The following is a 14,845-nucleotide window of genomic DNA, read 5'->3' on the forward strand; positions in this document are numbered from 1 at the left end:
CCTATCTATACCTACCTGAGGCTTTTTTTTTTTTTTGGTTGGCCGTGGGGCTTGAACTCTGGGCCTGGGCACTGTCCTTCAGCTCTTCAGCTCAAGGCAAGCGCTCTACCACTTGAGCTACAGCGCCACTTCCAGTTTTCTGGTGGTTTATTGGAGATAGGAGTCTCACGGTCTCTCCTGCCCGGGCTGGCTTTGAACCGCGATCCTTAGATCTCAGCCTCCTGAGTAGCTAGGATTACAGGCAAGAGCCACCAGCGCCCGGCTCCTGAGGCTTTTTTTGTTTTTCCAGTAGTGGGGCTTGAACTCAGGGCTTGAGCGCCGTCCTTTAGCTTTTTGTTCAAGGTTAACATTCTACCACTTGAGCCACAGCCCCACTTCTGGCTTTTTTTTTTTTTTTTTGGTGGTTAATTGGAGGTAAGAGTCTTTTGGACCTTCCTGCACAGGCTGGTTTTGAACTGCAGTCTACAGGTCTCAACTTCCTGAGTGGGCAGCATTACAGGTGTGAGCCATGGGGGCCCAGGTGAAATGATCGCTGGAGAGGAAGTCATTCTGCCTCCTGTGTCCTTCTTTGTCTCTCCAGGCCACTGCTCCCCACCCCACTGGCCGCATGGCTGCTCTACTCCTGCCCTGTCTTCCTAGTCACCACCCACAGGGATCTTTCTAGGACATAAATCTGACTATGTTACTCCAGCCAAGAGTGCACCCTGTAGATGCTCTGCTCAGAAGCAGGGGGCTCCTTACAGCTCTCATGTGGTCCAGAGAGCCCAGCACAGAAATGCCCACCAATTCCTGCCCCTCAGGGCATCAGTCACACACTTGTCCCTGTGATCGCAGGACATGTTTCCTCCACCCTCCACCTTACCCTCCATCTTACCCTCTCTCTTTCCCTCACATCCTAGAGTCCCTCAGAAGTCCCTACTGTAAATTATTACGCTTATACCTTCTATATTCTCTCTCTGGCTTCTCTGATGGGGGTACCCCTTCAGCCCAGCAAACTCATATTCATCCCTCTAAGCCCAGCTATGGGTATACCACCTCCACAACACCTAGGCAGGCTTTCCAGGTGGCTCATTCTGGAGTCTTGTGTCACAGGCTTCTGCTGGGCCATGGCCATAGCACTTTCCCCTGGCTTGGGAGCAGGGACTGTGCGTCCCTGCGCTTCAGGGTCTCCAGACCAAACCAGGGTTAGGCCCACCCCTGGTGTCTGTGAACAGTGGTCAAAGAACGAATCCCCACTTCCCTCTCTTGGTAGTCTGCCCTGTAGTTATTTGGTTAAGGTTCCATCCTGCCTCACCTCCTCTATATGGAGTCTGTGCGCCAGGCAACCAGTGGCTCACACCTGTAATCCTACGCAGGAGGCTGAGGTCTGAGGATTGTGGTTCGAAGCCAGCTCAGGCAAGAAAGTCCCAGGACCAGCATGTGTACATGTGCAATACACATGCATGCACACGCACATATGCACACACGCATACATGCACATACACACAACCAAGCAGGAACAAGAGACCCTGAATTCAAACCACAGTGCTGGCATTTAAAAAAAAAAAAAAAGTCTGGGGCTTGGAAGGTGGCTCAGTGGTAGAGTGCTCGCCTCACATGCATGAGGCCCTGGATTCGATTCCTCAGCACCACATAAGCAGAAAAAGCCAGAAGCTGTGACTCAAGTGGTAGAGCTCTAGCCTTGAGCTGAAGAGCTGAGGGACAGTGCCCAGGCCCAGAGTTCGGACCCCATGACTGACCAAAAAAAGTCTGATGTCGGGCACCAGCCTGTGAGACTTATCTCCAATTAACCACTCAAAACCTGGAAGTAGAGCTATGGCTCAAAGTGGTGGAGTGCTAGCCTTGAGCTAAAGAGCTCAGGATCAATGTCCAGGCCCTGAGTTCAAGCCCTACAACTGACCCCCAAGAAGGTTTGTGGCTTCTGAGCAGGTTGTGCTCTATGAAGAGTCATAGAAGCTGGGAATATGGTAGGTGGTACTCTTATCCATCCAGTATACTGGCTGGGCTGCCAAAGCCCTGCCCAGGTTGACTGCTTTTTTTGTTGTTGGTGGTGGTGGTCCTGAGGCTTGAACTCTGGGCCTGGGCGCTGTCCCTCAGCTCTTCAGCTCAAGGTGAGCGCTCTACCACTTGAGCCACAGCGCCACTTCCAGTTTTCTGGTGGTTAATTGGAGATAAGAATCTCGCAGACTTTCCTCCCCAGGCTGGCTTTGACCCTCAGATCTCAGCCTCCTGAGTAGCTAGGATTATAGGCGTGAGCCACCAGTGCCCAGTTCTGAATGCCTCTGTTGAGCTAAGCTTCTAGAGAAGTAAAAGACCCCAGGGAGAGCCCTGCTAGACCATCCAGTTCCTTCCAGGAACACAGAGCTCCTTGCAGATTTGTGATGTCATGTATTCCTGAGGGCCCAGCAGAGATGTCATCAAGTCCCTGCTCCTCTCAGGCCTTCAGTTAACCCATCTACCAAATGGGTACAACCATCTCCATCCCTACCCCCCACAGTTTGGGGAGGTGGAGACAGCCCACAATACGCCGGAAAATAAAGAGTCCACAGTCACATCATACAAATAAATGAGGTTGTTATTAGACCCCAGAGGCAGGATCATAGAAAGAAACAGGGACAAAGGTGGGGTAAGTGCTTCAGATATTTGCCATGCACCCCTTCAGAAGAGGTGTCAGACAGGAGGAACAGCACCTTCAGGGATGGGAGAAGGGCATTGCATCCCGGCCTGACCATGGACCAGTTATTTCCCCCTGGGACTCAGTTTCCTTCCCTGTTCAACAGGGAGGCCCAGACCCTGTCCCACTCTTCCCAAGGGCCTCATTGAGTCGTCAGTGAGAAAATGGGCACGGAGAGTTCTGCAAACTGTCAAGTACAGTTCACTCATGCAGTCTGACTGCCGTCAGGAGAGCCGGGCCCCCACGGGGCCTGGTTAGTATTGGCCATGAAAATACTGTCAGAAGCTCAGAGGCTGGGTCCGTTGAGTTTTCTCTCTGATCTTGACATGTTCTGTCTCCCTTTGTTCCGAGAGAGACTTGATACTGGAAGGATGCAGAGCTGCTGGTCCCAGTACTGACCCCAGCTCTCCGTGGGGTCAGCAGGTGACTTCTTGATGGAGATGCAGTAGTGATAGTACAGCAGGCCCTGGCTCTGTATTCTTCTTTCCTTGAGCAACGCTCTTCTGATGCACTTCTTTTGGTGTGTGTGTGCCAGTACTAGGACTTGAATTCAGGCCTTGGGCACTGTCTCTTAGCTTTTCTGCTCAAGAACAGCATCCTACCACTTGAGCTACAGCTCCACTTCTGGCTTTTTGCTGATTAATTGGAGATAAAGAGTCTCATAAACTTTCTGCCAGGGCTGGCTTCCAACCTTGATCCTCAGATCTTAGCCTCCTGAGTAGCTAGGATTACAGGTGTGAGCCACTGACATCTGGCTAATGCACTTTTCATACAACTAGATGAAATTCATTTCTTTTTGTCTTGTCTCATTCCTAGGGGAGGGCAGAATGACCCCCGGCAGATTCCTCCTCGTAGCACCCCAAGAAGCCACCAGCTAATGCTGAGAGCAGCTTTTGCCCCTTCTACCTCCGGCAGACCAAGGCTCAGCAGGGGTGTGAAGGGGGCTACTGGGAGCCCCGACGGCCCCTTAGAGCAATGCCTTGAAGAGGAAGGACAGAGAGGCTCCACAGGACAGTCCCAGGGCCAGGAAGAATGTCATGAGGGCGCCTGCCACTTCCCTCTCATGTGGTAGGACCTGCCTGCAGAACACAGAGATAGGAGCTTAGAAAATGCTGGATCCCGCCAGGCGCCGGTGGCTCACGCCTGTAATCCTAGCTACTCAGGAGGCTGAGATCTGAGAATCGCGGTTCAAAGCCAGCCCGGGCAGGAAAGACCGTGAGACTCCTATCTCCAATAAACCACTAGAAAACCGGAAGTGGCGCTGTAGCTCAAGTGGTAGAGTGCTCGCCTTGAGCTGAAGAGCTGAGGGACAGCACCCAGGCCCAGAGTTCAAGCCCCACGACCGACAAAAAAAAAAAAAAAAAAAGAAAATGCTGGATCCCTCCCCAGAGCCAACTGGGGCCTTTGCTATTCCTACACAAAGACACCAGAGGCCTAGTCAAGGTCTGACCCTGCCCATGTCCCTAGAAGCTGCCCCTTCCCTGTAGGGTTCCCATTATAGGGTGTGTGTGTGTGTGTGTGTGTGTGTGTGTGTGTGTGTGTGTGTGTGTGTGTGTGTGTGTGTGTGTGTGTGTGTGTGTGTGTGTGTGTGTGTGTGTGTGTGTGTGTGTGTGTGTGTGTGTGTGTGTGTGTGTGTGTGTGTGTGTTGGTCATGTGGCTTGAGCTTGAGGCCTGGACACTGTTCCTGAGCCATTTTTGCTCAAGGCTAACACTCTACCACTTTGAGCCACAGCTCTACTTCCAGTTCTCTGGTGGTTTATTGGAGATAAGAGTCTCTTGGACTTTCCTGCCCAGGCTGGCTTTGAATGATGATCCTCAGATCTCAGCCTCCTGAGCTAGGATTACAGGTGTGAACCACCAGCCCCTGGCTTCCCCACTTGTTTTCCTTGTCACCTTTACACTCAAGATTCTCAGCTCCCTTGGCATATGAACTCTGCTTTGGAGCAAAAGTAGCTTCTCTTCAACTGAGAATGCCGAAGCTAGATGGGCTCTGAGATGCCAATTCAGTAGTAAGAGCTTGAGCCACAGGGTGGCGCCAGTGAGTCCTGCAGACTGGCAGCTGGGCTGGCCAGGGCACAGGTTCCTCCCCTGCCCCTAATCCTTCCCCTTGGAGCTAGTGCCTCTTACTATACCAGCGCACCCCACCCCTTCCCCAGACCTGGGTGCCAGGCACATGGTGAGGGACACCAGGTAGCCGTTGGAAATGGCGAAGAGGAGCATGAAGGTGATGAAGTAGGCGTCCTGCTTGAAGAGGATGGGCAGCCGGGTACGCTCTGGCACATTGCACAGCATGAAGAGTGGCACAAAGAGGAAGCGCAGGCACACGAGCAGGGGCAGCAGGCGGCTGTCCTCTTCTGGCTGTGACAGAGACCTGGGTGAGCCTGGTCCCTGAGGGCCAGGTTTCTGCTCTGGGAATGCCTCAGGACCCCAGAAGCATAGACCCAGCAATCACCCCTGACCTCCTCTCTCTTCACCCACCATGAGCGAGTGGGGACCCTGCACCAGGCCTCTGGAGAACAAATCTGACACTAGATTCATTTCCCCCGATCTTTCTTTTGTGCTACATGGCAGACACAGAAGAGGGAGGCCTTTGGCAACATACATTCTTCTCCCTCCATCCCTCCCTCCTCTCTTTCTTCGTGTGGGTACTGGGGCTTGAACTCAGGACCTTATGTTCTTACTTGCCGTTTTTGCTCCAGGCTGGTGCTCTACCATTTAAGCCTCCACTTCCAGCTTTTTTTTTTTTTTTTTTTTGATGGTTAATTGGCCCAAGCTGGCTTCTTCCATCCCCGATCCTCAGAGCTCAGCCTTCTGAGTAGCTAGGATTACAGGCCTTGAGCTGCCAATGGCCACTGGAAAATGACCTTTCCTAACCTGAGAGCCCTTCCAGCCCCAGCACGCTCACCCACCCACAGGAAGTAGGAGGTCAGGCTCCGGCCCAGCCAGTCCATGATATTGAAAAGCAGGAAGCAGCAGATTGGGTTGAAGAACTTGCCTGGAGGAAGAGAGAAGGTGTGTGTGTGTGGGGAACCTTACCCTCCATTCCCCTCTGTGCTCCTTCCCCTCTGCTCCCCCTATCTTCTTCTGTACCCCAAACACTCACTCCACTTCCCAGGACTGGTGATGCTGGTCACCATGGCTGTGATGGCTGGGAAGACAGACAGGGTGACGGTGAAGACCAACACAAGGCACAGCGCTGTCAGCCAGATCTGGGAGACAGAGGCAGGGGTTTGAGCAGGCAGGGCAGCCCCTGGCCCAACATGGAACCCCAACCTTCTCACCCCAGCCCTGCCCAAGAACACCGGGGGGGGGGCCTGGTCCTGTTATATCTCTGACCCACCAAATAATCTTAGGGTAACGAGGTGAGTACTTAGGCCCATTCCAGTTTGAGATTGAGGACAGCAGAGGGCCACCCTCTTCTTCCCCAGGGGCAGTGGTTGGGGGGTGGGGGGTCATCTCCCAGCTGAACCTTCCGGAGCACAACCAGCACTGAAGGTTTCTCTGGCTTCTGCGGCTCCTCTGATTCTGGCTCTGGCTCCCTCTCAGGGTCAAGATCTAGAGTCAGGGCTGCCTTCTGCAGGCTGTTGGGGATTCCATTCTTCTCATCTGGAGCAAGAAGAAAGCCCTGAGGTCATGCGTAGGGGTCCTGGTGGGTCCCCTTCCAGCTCAGGTGCAGGCGAGTGGAATTAATGATGACCCCATGACATGTATTTATCATTCATTTGGCTTTGGCATGCTAGGGACTGAACCTAGTGTCTTGTGTTTGCTAAGTAAATGTTCTATCACTGAGCTAGGTACATCCTCAGCTATTAGTTTCTTGAAACAGGGTGGCCCTATATCACTCAGCCTGACCTCAAACTCATGATCTTTTGCCTCAGTCTCCTGAGGGCTGAGATTACAGGCATGTGACACCACGCCCAATCTATTATTTATTTATTTATTATTTGTTACCAGTCCTGGGACTTGAACTCAGGGTCTGGGCGCTATCCCTGAGCCTCTCTGTGCTCAAGGGGAGAGCTCCTCCACTTGAACCACAGAGCCACTTCCAGCTTTTTCTGAGTAGCTTATTGGAGATAAGAGTCCCACCGACTTTGCTGTCCAGGCTGGCTTTGAACTCAGCCTCCTAAGTAGCTAGGATTACAGGTATGAGCCACTGGCACCAGCATCTGTTTATTAAGAACATGTATCTGCCAGTAATTTGGCTGGGTTCTCTCATTGCCATGGCTTTACAAATGGAGGAACTGGGGCTAGAGGGTTAAATGACTTGCCCAAGGCCACAAAGCTTGCGAAGCCAGGATTCAAATTCAGATGTGTTTAGATCCAGGCCTGGCATGTATGAAGGTCTATTGGCTTCTCCCTTTGAAAGAAGAGGTAACTGAGGCCCAAAGAGCAGCAGTGTTGACTTAAAGCCAAGTATGGTGGTATATGCCTGTAATCCCAGCACTTCGGGGCAGGAGGCTAAGGTGGGAGGATAGTAAGTTCTCAGTCCCTGTAGGCTACATAAAGCAAACACCCTATCTCAATACTTGCCCCTCAAGCAAACCAACAGAAATGACTTGAATCCCACGATGATCTTCTGCCTCTGCAAATGCAAGGCTCCAAGGAATGGGGCCCAAGATGGGGACAGAAGGAAATGGTTCCCAGGGGAGCTGGCTGAAGCCTTTTCTTCATTTCTCACCTCCCCTGTTCAGACCTGGGATCTTACCAGCCTGGAGGAGCTCAGCTTTGGTCTCTAACTCCTGAACGGGGGTCTGTGATGGCTTCTTAGCCAGATAGTAGCGGGCAAACTCCTGCAGAAGGATAGAGAAGGGAGGTAGGTAGCCTCTTGGCCTCTTTGGGAAATCAGGGCCAAGCGCACATGTCTCCCCTCCCCCCTCTTAAGAACCTCAGATTTAAGGAAGTGGGACACAGGGTCCAATCGCAGGCTTACCAGGTGGGGCAGGCTCAGGTAGCAAACGATGGATATGAAGATGCCCACACAGGGTGTAATGAAGTAGCCAAGGGCGGAAGTCTGGGCATCTACACCACCTGTGGCAGAAAATTCCGCTTTAGAGGTGAGGTAGCTGGTTTCATAGCTCCCTCAGGACCACCAACTCAGGTTACACCTCTTATAGCATGTGCACTTCTCAGGGCCAGGCCCAGCACCCTCTTTTTGTTGGGGGGTGCCATTTCTAGGGTTTGAACTCAGGGCCTTGAGTTCTTGCTTAGCTTTTGTGCTCAAGGCCGATGCTCTACCTGTGTGAGCCACACTTCCAGCTTTTTGCTGGTTAACTGGAGATATGTCTTCTGAACTTTTCCTGCCCAGGCTGGTTCTAGACTTTGATCCTCAGAGCTCAAGCCTCCTGAGTAGTTAGGATTATAGCAGGGCTACCAGAGTTGGGCTCAGGAATCTTATACAGATCAGACCTTCATTCCTCTCATTTTTCCCTACACACCATTTTTGTTGTGTGTCCTCTTACCGTGGGCTGAGCACAGACAGCTACATCACATACAAGTTAACAATTGCACAAGAAGTCCAAATGCTCTGGCCAATGCCTCTGGGCTTGTGATTAGTGAAACAGCTTCAAGTTCAAGTGAATCCCTAACTGATCCTCAGCTCCTGCCCACATGCACAAACCCAGGAATCTTGCCCCAGGCCCCAAGTTCAGCCAGCCTCATCAGCTCATTGGTATGAACCAGAGTCTGCTCCCCATCCCCCTGTCTCCATCTAGAACCCCACCATCTTTCTCCTATACATCCTGTCACCCCCAAGCCCGGAGTCCGTCCCCCCACCTCCCCAGGCTGGTGCACTCACTAGCCATGGACATGAGCATGGCGAGTGCTGCGAAGATCCCAGCAAGGCCTTGGCCACTGAGGAACAGGGTGCTGTAGGTAGACGGCATGGTGCCCAGCTGCCCGAAGAGGCTGCCTTGTAGTACTGCACAGAAGGCTGTGGAGAGACAGGGATGGAGCCACCCAGCCACCCAGCCAGCCACCCGCCTCCTCTGGGGCTCCCCCCAGCGGCATCACTGGGGTGTAGAAGGGACTCTGGACTGGTGTGGGCGTTCCTGAGGACTCTAGTGCCCATTCATCCCCACTTCTTCTCAAGTATAGCCATCAATCTGTGGGGCCAGTGACCTGGAGGCCTGCTCCGAGGCCGCTGTGGGGCTGGGATGAGGGGCTTCTGCTCTCCCTCTCCTCCTGAGAGTGTTGGCTTCCCTTCTTGGATCTGTAGGGCCTTTTTCTATCACAAACAAGAAACTTAGGAGAGAAGGGCAGGGAAGTGCTCACAGTTGATGAACCAGACGGAGGCCATAGTGATGGAAAAGAAGGGCCCGGGGCTCATATCCACCTTGACCAATACTGCTGTCAGAGCAAAGAGGAAGAGGATGGCCAGCAGGCTGCCCAGGATGCGCACAGACTCAGGGATGCTGCTCAGAAGGGTTGGAAGAGGACATTAGATAGACCGCCCCCCCAGGCAAGCCAGGAGCAGGGCAGTGGGGCTAGGGGCTACGTAGGGGGAAGTTAGGGGCTTTTCCTGGGCCTACATGCTGCTGCCTGGCAAGAAGGCTGAGAGGCCCAGGGGTGGGGGTAGAGTCTTACCACTGATACAGGAAGGAGTTGAGGAGGGTGAAGAGCAGTAGGGGCAGCTGGGACAGCAGTGTCAGCCAGTTGTTGAAGTTGTAGGTGTCGGTGGGGCCTGTGTGGTTGGTGCTCAGGTTGCCAGCTGTGTTGTTGACCCCTGCCAGGCGTTCCTGGAAGTACTGCCCAGTGGGGGAGGTGGAATAGGGTCAGAACCGCTAGTCCCCAAGCCTTCCTCCTCTCTGCCTGTCCTTACATTGTGACTGCCTGGCTAATGTCCATGGGAATTATCAGCCTGGTCCTTGTCCTGTCCCAGCACCTGGCACCCAGCTCCACGAATGTGCGTGGAATTGAACAGCAAGAGTCCGAGATAGAACGAAACCTCAGGGACACCTCATCTCTTTAGCACCCTGTTCCAGCCCCACCCCTACACCAACAGACAGCAGTCTCTAGGTTCAGCCATTCCATTTTTTTTTTTGGGAGGGGCTGGTGAATTGGAGATAAGAGTCTCTTGGAGGGCTGGGATGTAGCTCAGTGGCAAAGCGCTTGCCTAGCAAGTGCAACGTCCTGGGTTCGATCCCCAGTACCAAAAAAGAAAAGACAAAAAAAATACAGTTAAAAAAAAAAAAAACACCCAAACAAAAAGAGTCTCTTGGACTTTCCTTCCAGAACTGGCTTTGAACCCTGACTCTCAGATCTCAGCCTGGTGACTAACTAGGACTACAAGCATGAGCCACTGGCTCCCAGCTTACCATGGGTATTTATTGAGCACCTACTGTAAGCCAGGGTCTGGCTGCCGTTGCCACACACCTCAGGAGCACACATCCTGCCAACTTCTGCTTAGTCTCCTTTCACCTTCTACCCAGATTTCTCTTCCCTGCAGACAGAGCCTCGGGCATTTCTGGCCCAGCATCATAGAGCAAGAGGTATGACTCCAATGCTAGTGTGTCTGCCTTGCAGGCAGAAGAGGCTGAGAGCCAAAAATCAGATTCCAGCCTCCCTTTTGTGCCTGGTTTCCTGTTCCAGCCTGTTAAGCCCCAGGGACCCCCAATCCAGAGCAGGCAGGCCCTTCCTTCCTCCAGTAGAGAATTTCCTGTTCCTCACAGCCTCTCTTCCTTACTTTACCTATCCTACTCTTCTCAAGCAGAAGAAATGTTTTCCTTCTGCTGGGAATCCACCCCACTGGACTCTAAGCCTGAAACACTCGAGTCAAGTTACACTATTAATAGCTCTGGCCCGATCTTTTTTCTCAAGTCCGGAGGCTGATTTCCACTTCACAACCAGTCCCAGAGAGAACCCAAGCTCTACATTTCTGCTTTGCCTTAGAGAATGAATGCTCTGGGCGGAAAGAACCTCCCTATGCTTAGATTCCTCTATACTCCCTGTGCCTGGGCCAGAGTATCTGCATATTAGATATGTTGCCAGGCGCAGGTGGTGGCTCACAATTGTAATCCTAGCTACTTAGGAGGCTGAGATCCGAGGATCAAGGTCTGAAGCCAGCCAGGCAGGAAAGTCCTTGAGACTCATCTCCAATGAAGCACCAGAAAGAGCTGTGGCTCAAGTGATAGACCTCCAGTCTTGATGAGCACAAAAGCCCAGGAACAGCGCTCAGGCCCCGAGGCACCAGGACCAGCAACACACACACACACGTACGTTTGGGGGATGAGTGTCATCCACGCACTCGCAAAGGCAACCAAAGCCTTGGGAAATGCACTTTTGGAGTGGCTGGCCCAGAAACCCTAACAAACTGAGGATCTGGGCGAGTCACAAACCCCTGTGGGACAGACCCCTGGACCCCTGGGGCCTGGGTATTTCTTGGTCGTGGGAGCTACCTTCCCCCCACCCTTGGAGCCCCAGGTTTCAGCCTGCAGATGGATAAACTGAGTCCGGGGCGGCACGTGTGGAGCCTCGGTGCCAGGGCTGCGCCCGGCGGGTGGGGAGCGGGCTGGGCGCGGGGTCTCACCGGGATGGCAGTGATGAAGAAGTTCCAGGGCAGCAGGGTGCCCAGCCCCAGGATGAAGAAGCTGGTCCCGACCAGGTGGTAGCTGTGGGGACCGGTTGAAGGTCACCCCGAGGACGCATGCCGGGGCCTCCCGCCTTCCTGGTCCTCCCTCCCCTCCCCCCCCCCCGCCCCGAGAACCACAACCGGCGAGGGCATGGGCCGACGGGAGCTGTAGTCCGCGGGGCGCCCGGGCGCGGGGCGCGCGGGGCCCCCACTCACCGGTCCTGCGGGGCGCCTCCGCGCGCCATGGCCGCCGCGCGCTCCGGGTCGGGGGCTCCGTGTCGGGCGCTCCGAGCTGGGGTGGGGGCCTCCGCGTCCCGGGGTCCTCGGGGTCCGCGGCGGGGCGGGGGCGCAGGGAGGACGCGGCGTGGCGGGCTCCGCGAGCTTCGCGGTCCCGGTGGACGGCGCCCACCTCAGCCTCCGGCCCGGGCTCCGCCCCGGGGCGGGGACAGCGCCCGCCGCGCCCCTCACTCCCCCCCACCGGCGGGCTCCCCCTCGCGCCCGTGCGGCCTCACGGCCTCCGCACCCCGCGATCGGCCGGCCGCCGCCACACGCGGGCTGGGGGCGCTGGCCGGGGAGCCACCGCCGCCATCTCCGTGCCCGCTGCCCTCTCCGTCCCGGGGCGCAGCGGAGGAAGTGGGGGGTGGCGGGGGGGGGCAGTGGAGGAGGAAGAACCGAGGGAGGGAGAGGAAGGGGACACGGGGGAGGGAGGAGGGATTAGGCCCCCCCCTCCGGCCTCCACTCCCGCTGGCGGCCCCGCACCGGCTGCTCCCCCCTCCCCGGGCGCGCCCGGTGAGGTCGGAGGCCGGGGCGGGGGGGGGGGGGGGCCTCGCCCCGTGGGAGGCCGGAGCTGCGCGCCAGGAGCCGGTGTCGCCCTCTGTCGCCTGAGATCTGGTCGGGCTTCTCCGTGCTGGGTCCCCGGGAGGCCCAGGCCAAGGCCAGGTGCTGGTGCAGGCCGCGAGCCCCCCCCCCCTCCCCAGGAACCCCGGGCCAGCGCCCAGCCCTGGGTATGGGGGACCGAGAGGATGGAGGCCAGGCCCCCTCCCCGGCCACAGCTTGTGGGCTTGGAAACGGTTATCTTCCCTCCATTTAATCTACTGACCCACCTCCCACTCTCTGGGAAAAACAACTTGGCGGATGGCGCAAGTCTGTAAAACCCTGGCTAGTCAGGAGATTGAGATCTGTGGATCGTGGTTCGAAGCCAGCCTATGCAGATAAATCTGAGAGACATGTTATTTTCCAACTAATCACCAAAAGCCATAAATGAAGCTGTGGCTTGAGTGAAAAAGCCAAGCAAGGCCCTGAGGCCTTCAGTTCAAGCCTCGGTTTTGGCACACACACACATACACACACACACAGCTCAGGGACAGAACCAACACACACACACACACACACACACACACACACACACACACACACACACACACCTATTGCAGTTTTTAACTTATTTTGCTCAATTTCATAATTTACCAATGGGACCGGTTCTCCTGGATGCGGAGGAAGGGAGAGGCTCAAAACCACAAATGATTTTCGTAAGTGATGGCATTTTACAGCTATTTCCAGATTCATTCATTGCTTTTTCCCCCTCCAGCTGATTGTGGCTATGTGGGGCAAACTGCTCCTGCAAGTCTGTGATCATTGCCAATATCTAGCATCCTTCCTGGTCCATGGCAGATGGTTTATACGTGCTTGGTGACAAATGGAGTGTGCTAATTGTGGGTGACCTTAGTGAGCATGGGAGCATGCTTCAGCATTGTTTCACCCAAAGAAGAAGGTTTTTTTGTTTTGTTTTGTTTTGTTTTGTGTTTTGTGTTTTGTGTTTTTGCAAAAGTAATGATGCTTGAACTCTGGGCCTAAGGCCATCCCTTAACTGGTCCATTCAAGGCTGGCGTTCTACCACTTGACCCACAGCTCTACTTCCAGGTTTTTGCAGGTTAATTGGAGATAAGAATGTCAAGGGCTTTCCTGACCCTTCAAACTGTAATCCTCAGATCTCAGCCACCTGAGTAGGCATGATTACAGGCATGAACCATGAGTGACTGCCTGAAAGACAGTCATTCTTTTTTTTTTTTGGGGGGGGGTCCAGTCGTGGGGCTTGAACTCTGGGCCTGGACGCTGTCCCTCAGCTCTTCAGCTCAAGGCTAGCGCTCTACCACTTGAGCCACAGCACCACTTCCTGCTTTTTTCCTTTTGCTTATGTGGTGCTGAGGAATCGAACCCAGGGCCTCAGGCATGCAAGGCAAGTGCTTCTACCACTGAGCCAACTTCCCAGCCCCAGTCATTCTTGTTCTCAATTGTCCATGCTTTGGAATATATCAAAGGAAAAAGTATTAATTGGAGATTAACATGGTTTTTATACAGCAAACAGTTTTATGTAAGTATAAGTAACTTTCATTTTCCATTTATTTAGGCAGTAGTAGGCCTTGAATTCAGAACATCTTGCTCGCATACTCGCTACCACCTGAGTCCTTTTTGATTTGCTTATTTTTCAATTATGGTCTCCAGGGGCTGTGAAGGTGGCTCAGTGATAGAATGCTGGCATGGCATGCCTGAGGCCCTAGGCTCGATTCCTCAGCACCACATAAGCAGAAAAAGCTGGAAGTGGTGCTATGGCTCAAGTGGTATAGAGCACTAGCCTTGAGCGGAAGAGCTGAGGGACAGCACCCAGACCCAGGGTTTAGGCCCCACAACCGACCCAAAAAAAAAGTATGGTCTCCAGTTTTTTTGTTTTTGTTTGTGCCAGTTTTGGGGCTTTAAACTCAGGGCCTGAGCACTGTCCCTGAGCTTTTGTGTTTGAGGCTAGCACTCTGCCACTTGAACCACATCTCTACTTTTGACTTTTTGGTGGTTAAGTGGAGATAAGAGTCTCATGACTTTCCTGCCAGGGTTGGCTTTGAAATTTGATCATCAGATCTCAGCCTCCTGAGGAGCTAGGATTACAGATGTGAGCCACTGGTACCTGGCTCCTGTTGGCATGGTTTAAAAATAAAAGAGAGAGAGAGAGAAAGAAAGAAAGAAAGAGGGAGAGACGGGGCTGGGAAGGTGGCTCAGTGGTAGAGCACTTGCCTTGCATACATGAGGCCTTGGGTTTGATTTCTCAGCACCACATAAGCAAAAAGAAAAACGCCGGAAGTGGCACTGTGGCTCAAGTGGTAGAGCATTAGCCTTGAGCTGAAGAGCTGAGGGAGCGCCCAGGCCCAGAGTTCAGGCCCCACAACCGGACCCCCCCCCAAAAAAAGAAAGAGGCAGAGAGAAAGAAAGAAAGAAAAAAGAGAGAAAGAAAGAGATAAAGAGAAAGAACAATAAACAGAAAGCAAGTGGATCTGTAGCTCTGACAAAGATCATGAAGGCCAGAAGTGGAAGCTGATCTGAAGGCAGGAAGTGGAGGTTGAGGGAGAAGCGCTTTTGAATGGGGTAGGCTGGGGCGTGGCTCAGCAATGGAGCACCTGCTCTGCAAGCCCTTGAAACTCCAGTAGCTCCAAAAAAGAAAGAGGATGAAGCATTTCAGAGAGAACAGCCTGTACCAGGCTTGGGGAACAGAAGAGTGCTGACAAATCCTGGGACGTGCTAACAGGGCAGAGCCTCTCCCCTAGCAGGCCTGGTCATGT

At 53.9% G+C, this 14,845-nt stretch overlaps 1 protein-coding gene across 5 annotated transcripts; it reads right to left on the bottom strand.

The window, feature by feature from the left end:
- Positions 1-2,557: 2,557 nt before the first annotated feature.
- Positions 2,558-11,834, bottom strand: LOC138818821 (equilibrative nucleoside transporter 2). Of its 5 annotated transcripts, none has more exons than XM_070009971.1 (12): positions 11,457-11,832; positions 11,199-11,280; positions 9,257-9,417; positions 8,945-9,084; positions 8,469-8,603; positions 7,605-7,702; positions 7,380-7,464; positions 6,159-6,280; positions 5,778-5,883; positions 5,584-5,669; positions 4,833-5,032; positions 2,558-3,753 (listed from the first exon to the last, which is right to left on the bottom strand). In XM_070009971.1, the coding sequence occupies exons 1-12, from the start codon at positions 11,483-11,485 to the stop codon at positions 3,642-3,644; spliced, it is 1,356 nt and encodes a 451-aa protein (XP_069866072.1). In that variant the 5' UTR covers positions 11,486-11,832; the 3' UTR covers positions 2,558-3,641. The 5 variants fall into 5 exon arrangements, with proteins under 5 accessions (XP_069866072.1, XP_069866071.1, XP_069866074.1 ...); XM_070009970.1 differs by having other exon boundaries at positions 6,144-6,280; positions 11,457-11,831; XM_070009972.1 differs by having other exon boundaries at positions 3,639-3,753; positions 5,580-5,669; positions 6,144-6,280; positions 11,457-11,833.
- Between the last annotated feature and the right edge of the window lie 3,011 nt (positions 11,835-14,845).

This window comes from Dipodomys merriami, unplaced genomic scaffold (genome assembly GCF_024711535.1).
Source record: "Dipodomys merriami isolate MVZ:Mamm:240054 unplaced genomic scaffold, mDipMer1.0.p SCAF_78, whole genome shotgun sequence".
NCBI lineage: Eukaryota > Metazoa > Chordata > Mammalia > Rodentia > Heteromyidae > Dipodomys > Dipodomys merriami.